Source organism: Lampris incognitus, chromosome 3, assembly GCF_029633865.1.
Source record: "Lampris incognitus isolate fLamInc1 chromosome 3, fLamInc1.hap2, whole genome shotgun sequence".
Taxonomy (NCBI): Eukaryota; Metazoa; Chordata; class Actinopteri; order Lampriformes; family Lampridae; genus Lampris; species Lampris incognitus.
Window position 1 is genome coordinate 7,992,901 of NC_079213.1, and position 7,500 is coordinate 8,000,400.

Consider the following 7,500-nt stretch of genomic DNA (forward strand, 5'->3'; position numbering starts at 1 on the left):
TACCGGCCCTCAGCGGGCTGATGGACGGCGGCAGCTTAGACCTGGACTGTTTATGCCCGCGGGCCGCCTTCACGTCTTGGCTGTCAAGCGCAAACTTACAACTGTTTTACAAATTCAAGCCTTTAAGTAAATATCCCGAAGTTACTTTGGGTGCGCGTGCGCACATGCGCACACACACAGTCTTTCTCTCACTCACACGCACGCACACACATATACACATATACACACACAGTACCATGCACTCTCACACACGCACACACACACACTCACTCACTCACACACACACACGCACTGTCATGCTCTCTCTCTCACATACACACATACACACACATACTCTCTCACTCACACACACACATACACACTCACTCACTCACTCACACACACACGCACTGTCATGCTCTCTCTCTCACACACACACACACACACATACACACACACTCTCACTCACACATACACACTCACTCACTCATTCACTCACACACATACACACTCACTCACTCACTCATTCACTCACACACATACACACTCACTCTCTCTGTCTCACACTCACACACACACACACACACGCACACACACTCAATCACACGCACTATCATCCACTCACACACGCATCCACACTCACACACGCACATACTCTCTCTCTCATACACCCACATACACCCACGCAGCATCATGCACTCACACACGCAGACACTTTCTTTCTCTCTCTCACACGCACACACACTCACTCACACACACGCACTATCATGCACTCTCACACACGCTCAGACATACTCACACATGCATACGTTCACCCGTTAAGCTCATATGTGGCACTTTTTGGGGGGGGAATAAACACTTAAAATCATATCTTACAGCTTGTCGCCACGTTGCTGATCCACTAGGCTCCACTAGGAGAGAACGAGCCCCTCCCCTCCCCTCCCCTCCCCTCCCCTCTCCTCCCCTCCCCTCCCCTCCCCTCCCCTCCGCTGTCACAAGTGCTTTGCTTTCTTCTCTGCTTTTTCTTTCTTTTCTCTCTCTCGTGTTTCATTATGCAAAGTGTCATCGTAAGGGTCTCGAGAGCGTGACGACCGCAGTGACTAATGTCGCGAAACAACAAAACAGCCCTTTTACACACACACACACACACACACACACACACACTAATGACTAAACAATATCGGTTCTCCGGAATCAATTGGTTTGTTGTTGTTTTTTTTATTCACCGTAAAAAAAAACCAAGCTCTCCGTGAGTGTTTCCTTCCCACTCGTCCTGCTTGTGTCGCTTTTCAGGCCCACCGGTGGTTATTTATTCATATTTATTCATATTTATTCGGTGGTGCTGAAACCAGCGCAGCGCTATTATTCATTATCCCCCTGACTGCATATATGTAAACAGGATGTATGAGGGGAGGGGGCGGGGTTGGGTTGCGCGCGAGCGCGTGCGCGCGCGCTACGGGAGGAGACGGGAGGTATTTCAAGTTGTGCTGTTGTTTCTCCTCATAAGCCACAGGGCGCCGCCGGAAAGGCTTTCCAACAAGACAAGTGCATGCTGGGACGTTCACAAGCCGAGCACGCGGATGAAACGTCATAGACGTCACACTTGGCGCATCTCTGTTCTGGAGGCGGAACGAGCGTCGAACTGCTCTTTCACGTTATAGACGTGCGCTGTGCACGTCTTTTAAGAGTAGGCGTTTATACGTGTCCCCTGACACGTATAATGGGGTGTAGACCCCACCTACGTCACATGGGTCTCACCTTCCGCGATGCCCCCTTTGTGACGTAGGCAGTTTGTTTAAATGGGCGCTTTATTTCTCTGTCACGCCGCCACACGCTGCAAGGCGACACGAGCGAAGTCAGCGGAAAGCTGCGCATGCGCAGCTTTTGTACATCTTCATACTCGCGCTGGGATGAATCGTAAAGGTGCCTGTAATCTTCTGACTTCTTCGGCCAGTCTCTGCAAAACGTAGACTTTTCTTCTTCGTCTTCTTCTTCTGGTGTCGTCTCCATACTGTGTAAAAGTTGTAAAGCCACGAAGAAGAAGCTAAAGAAGGTTTCCGATGCCGCACGAAATGCATGTCGATGTGTGAAACATGGGCACCGCACGCGCTCAAACACAAAATTAGCTTCGCGCGGACGTGGGCGGGCGGACGTATACTGAGGTCCGCAATTGCGTCATTTTAGTCCGCGCGGATCCGGTCCGTGGCGTGATTTTTTTTTTCGTACCCGTTTTCCGGGAACTCTGCCTCTGATTGGCTAGTACTCGTTGAGAGAGAGCGTTTATCTGGATTCCGGGAAGACGCCCCTACTCTATCTCTGATTGGCTAACCCTATCCTTAACCCCACCCTAACCCTAAACTTAACCAACCTAATCAACGGAGGCAACGAGTACTAGCCAATCAGAGGCGGAGTTTTCGGAAAACGGGTACGAAAAAAAATCACGCGTCCGTGTTTGGTACGTCAAGACCGAATTGGCCATTCCGGTCTCGTCGCTCCGGGCAACGTCGACGCTTCGCAGGAAGTGACAAAGTGACAGCCAATCAATTTTGTTTGGGATCACAAGGCCACATCCCCGCTGAAGCGGAAACCGGAGAAGAGAAGCAAAATGGAGGGTAAACTGGTTTCTGCTGCTTCCGCAGGTCCCGAGTTGTGCGACACCAGACCCGAAGAAGAAGGCGTGAAACGTCGGCGTAGTTGTTGGAGTCTCGGGTAAGTTTCTGTGTGCTTGGAAAACACTGAGCCATCCTTGCTAATGCTAATGCTAGTGCTAATGCCGTGTAATGCAGCTTCTTTGCGGGGTTCGGGTCCCTGGGACTCTGGTGTGCTTATTTGGTTCGGCCGGCCCAGTTCGGTTAGCACGCTGGCCTACTGGTCAAGAAAACTTTTGGTGGTGTAGTTTACACGAAACCTTGGAGCCGCTCAAGCTACTAGTTAGCGCGACTTGATTAGTAGCATGGATAAAGCAACGCAAGAGCGCGGGAGGTGACGTAACAATATATATATATAGATATATATATATATAGATATAGATATATATAGATATATATATATATAGATATAGATATATATATAGATAGATATAGATATATATGTAAAGTACTAATAAGACACGTTGGCCCCTAGCTAACGGGTCTGACCCTTTAGCCGAGCGGTTAGTGACGTCACCTTGTGGTGCAGTACACCCCGTATCGAATCCCGCACCGGGCAAGAAAATAACCGATTACCATATATTTAAAGCGCGCGCACTTCAAGTCGCACGCGCGCTTTATAAAAACATCTTTGTGACGTCACCTCCCGAACTCCGTAGTACGCAGCGTATCGCCTCTCTTAAAAATGGCCGTGTTATGCAGATTGAAGTTTGTTGAATTCATTATGAGCACAGTCTGTTGTACCGTCTTAGACCCGTACCCACGTGTTCCCAGACTATAACAGGAAGGGTTTACTTCCTCTTTAGGCCCACTCCTGTGTGCGCTTTAATCCATGACGTGGGTGCTCTCACGCGGGCCCTGCGAGTCTCATCCGCGGTGCAAAATCTGGGCGCAGGAGTCACGGGGGGGGGTGGTGGTCACAGCGGGGTGTTGCAGATGTAGCGTCCGACGTGCCCCCCCCCCGGGGGGTCCCGGGCCCACAAAACACACACCCGCCTGCCCAGAAGCCGAGCAGGGTACAAAAAGCCAAATCCGCCTCATGTGTGAACTGCCACCTAGTGTCAAGCACATCACACTGATCGATTGATTGGTTGGTTGATTGATTAATTGATCTGAGCGATGCTTTGTTTCTTCGAGTCACGTGACCTGCTCACTTAATTCACCGTGGGCCTATAAAGCTGCGCGTGGGTATACTTGTCAGACAGGCCTCTGAACTTGCCCCTGATTTCAATCACTTTTATCTGTTTTACAGTGTCAACTTTCATGCAGATCTTTCTTGCATCCGTTTGTGTTTATAATTTTACCGCTGCAAACAACTCCGATGACCCCACGAGGATCAATGGACTTCCAGTCCGGTTGAATCTGTTGCAATCTAATCTAGTTGTGTTTAATATCGTCTGGCCCAATCAGCAGGCTTTTGCCAGTGGACCAGAGCAACATCTGCATCTGTGGCGCCGCAGCTTGAACGTGCACAAGATGTGTTACAGTGAAACCATGCTGAGACATTAATGCAGCACATATTTCAGAGCTGTCTATTCTTATTTCATGGAGAAACACACACACACACACACACACACACACACACACACAATATATATATATATATTCTCTGTCATTAACTGGGCAGGGAGTTGGCGAGGGGGAGTGCTGGGATGCTGTTTGTGTTCCCTCGGTTATTTTGGGAGCTTTCGCCTTGTAATTATCTTCCCAGAGAGAGTGACCACTCTCGACTCCTTCCCGAGCTGAAGAGCAGAACTAATGTCGCTCCTCTCCATCGCTGCAGAACAAAAGCCCGGCTTTCTTTCGGACGAGTTATATCTGTCAGAGATGTATTTGAAGTAACGGGGCGTGCCAGCGAAACTGTGGAGGGTAAGATGGGAAGCAGATGGAGACACCGGAGTCCTGTACACAGACACACACACACACACACACACACATATATACACACACAGACACACACCGTGCCCGAGGTGGGCTTGCGCTTATGCATGTTTTTCTTTTGTGTGCTTTGACTTTTTCTTGTGCACCGCCATTTCTCGCAAGCTGCCGGCACTCTTTTCTGCCCTCGCCATATCAGGTTCTCTGGGCGATTCACAATGGCCCTGAATAAACTTACCCAGGGGGCACTGGGGGCACTGTCGTGACGGGTTAGCTGTTCCCGTTGTCGCCTGCCTGCTTCTCTCTGTCGGCGGTGTCGCTGCCTGATCTGAGTCAACCGTAGATGTGAGTCGCTCCTGGCACCGTGAAGCTTCATCTCACCAGAACCTCCACCCTTCACAAGCGCGATAATCGGCGTAAAATCCATAGCTACCTTTCAAGGTGAAATGACTCGCCCACCGAGTAAGCTTCCACTTTTCAGCTTTACCCCAACCGGGGGGCATCTCGCCAGTTTCTGAGTTCGTGCCGCGGTGCGACACGACGGACGGACGCCCGGTTTCTATTCACTTCCTGTCGCTCCCGTGGAAAAGCGCCCCGTCGTGGACGAGGAACGTCTCCGGTCCGGTCTCAAGCACACGGCTGGTAGGGACGTAGTCTGTTTCTGATACGATGTGATAGTCTGACGCTAGCGTCCAGCTAGGACACGGTGTAAACCGTATGCTAATGTTGACCCGGCTCCAAAAGGGCAACACAAACAGAACTGAGGGCGTCCCGGCCTGATGACCTCATTGCATCACACGCTGAGGCGAGTGTACACGGTCAGTTATGTTTTACTCTAATGAAGGAAATGGTCGTCCCCTTCATTAGATAAATTGGTGTCGTGTTGGGCGGCACAGCGGCCCGGCGGTTAGCGCCGTCGCCTCACGGCAAGAAGGCCCCGGGTTCGAACCCCTGGCGTCCCAGGTGCTTTCTGTGTGGAGTCTGCATGGTCTCCCCGTGTCTGCGTGGGGTTTCCGTGTTAGGGTTAACACCCCTGCCTGCGCCCCTGAGCAAGGCAATGGAAAGAGAACTGGAGTTGGTCCCCGGGCGCTGCAGCTGCCCACTGCTCCTATACAATGGGACGGGTTAGATGCGGAGAACGGTTTCCGTTGTGACCCAACAGCTGTACCATGACAGGATGAAGTGGCTTTCTTCTTCTTCTCCTTCTTCGTGAACAGCAGCAGCGTCTCCTGGTGTCTTTCTGCACCCTAGAAGAAGTTCAGAATGTCGTAATGATTTGCTGATGGCGGCGGATACACATGCCAAAATATGAAGAAGGGGAGTACTGGCACTTAATTTTTTCCACTTCAAGCAGGGTGCACACACACACACACACACACACACACAGTCAACAGCAGCGTTACAAAGGGATTATAGGAGAATGTGGCCCGCTTAACACCTAATATGGTGTTGTTGTTTGAACTTGGACCAGTCAAAGATAAGAGCGGTTGCACAACCGGCTTGTAAATATCTGGTCTCCGGTTTGAATCCCGGACCGGCTGGCGAGTGAGATTAGAATAATGAACTCTTGATGTGCTCATGAGCAACAGCACTGGGGCCCCCCTGCGAACAGCTCCCGTGGATGCGGTCACGGGACCGGCGGTGGGAAATGGCCGACGTGGCCGTCAGAATGCGTGTGAGTGTGAAGCGTCCTCCTATCCGCCCTTTATCCGAACCGCTTGTCCTGCTCTCAGAGTCGTGGGATGCTGCCTTATCCCAGCAGGCATTGGGCGGCAGTTGGGGAGACACCCTGGACAGGCCGCCAGACCATCACAGGGCCCACAGTCACACCTAGGGACCATTTAGTACGGCCGAGTCACCTGACCTACAGGTCTTTGGACTGTGGGAGGAAACCCACGCAGACACGGGGAGGACATGCAAACTCCACACAGAGGACGACCCGGGACGACCCCCAAGGTTGGACTACCCCGGGGCTCGAACCCAGGACCTTCTCGCTGCGAGGCGACCGCGCCGACCACTGCGCCACCGTGCCGCCGAAGCATCATTTTGATGAAAATAATGCTTCGCTGCACTTTCAGGTGCATTCTGGGTAATTTATAGCATGTGAATCTGAAAGCATCTCAAATGTCGGTATGTGAGTGAATCGTAACGTTCATGAGGTGGTTCGTCTAAAACCAGACCTCTGTCTGTCCAAAGCCCCGCCGGTTTACGGACACCGGGGGGCGCTCCACGACTCGTGACGCCATGTAAATGTGGCATTTGTGGGGTCTGGCTCAACGCCTTCATATCGGTCGCTCGTAATTTCAAACCCGGGGCACCTTTTTAGCATCCCCCGCCCCCACCCCCACCCCCACCCCCCCGAGTCCCGGTTTGCATCGATGGTCAGTAAAACCCGCCGTGAGCCATCCGGACAGAAAACGGTCCGGGCGGTTGTTGCAAGTGCACAGCTGGTTGTCTTGCTGCACGCTCAGTAGTCCAGCTGGGTGGTTCGGCCCTAATACGGCGGGAGTCAGAAACCGGCGAGAGAGGCGAGGCCGACCGTGAAACGGACACGTGACGCCTCATGTGAGCCCGTGCGGCTGAATACGAAGGCCGCGTGGTTCTGCGCACACACACACACACACGCACACACACACGACCCCCGGACACGGCGGCGCTTAAGGAAGTTTATTGTACATAGTTTTACAGTTATAATACTTGGTTTTACAGTATTTAGAGTCACGCTGACTTCCTTTACGAATGTCCCCAGGAAGTGTTCGGGGCCCGCTGGGATGGACGGTGACTGCTTCCCTTCGGAGTTCTGGACATTTAACAAGCAGACACGGTCGCTCGTGAGAGGTCCGGACACGTTGGACCGTCTTGGTTCCTCGATGGGGAAAACGACAGCGAGATGGGATCACGAGTGGAGTCTTGGACAAACACGGGGTCGTGGTTCTGATGGGGGGGAGGGGCGTCTGATGTCCACAGGATGTGGGGAACCTTATCTACATGATGG

General features: G+C 52.1%; 2 protein-coding genes across 2 annotated transcripts in view; one reads left to right on the forward strand and one right to left on the reverse strand.

Annotated features, from left to right (window-relative positions):
• The window catches only part of LOC130109111 (uncharacterized), a 1,839-nt gene extending 1,818 nt beyond the window's left edge, over positions 1 to 21 (forward strand). Inside the window, exon 1 of the mRNA XM_056275852.1 lies at positions 1 to 21. This exon is cut by the window's left edge and continues 1,818 nt beyond it. Coding sequence (XP_056131827.1) covers positions 1 to 21 — 21 coding nt within the window.
• A 7,142-nt stretch (positions 22 to 7,163) lies between these two features.
• The window catches only part of rerg (RAS-like, estrogen-regulated, growth inhibitor), a 63,550-nt gene continuing 63,213 nt past the window's right edge, over positions 7,164 to 7,500 (reverse strand). Inside the window, exon 5 of the mRNA XM_056277174.1 lies at positions 7,164 to 7,500. This exon is cut by the window's right edge and continues 1,371 nt beyond it. The gene's annotated coding sequence lies outside the window, so the exon portion shown is untranslated.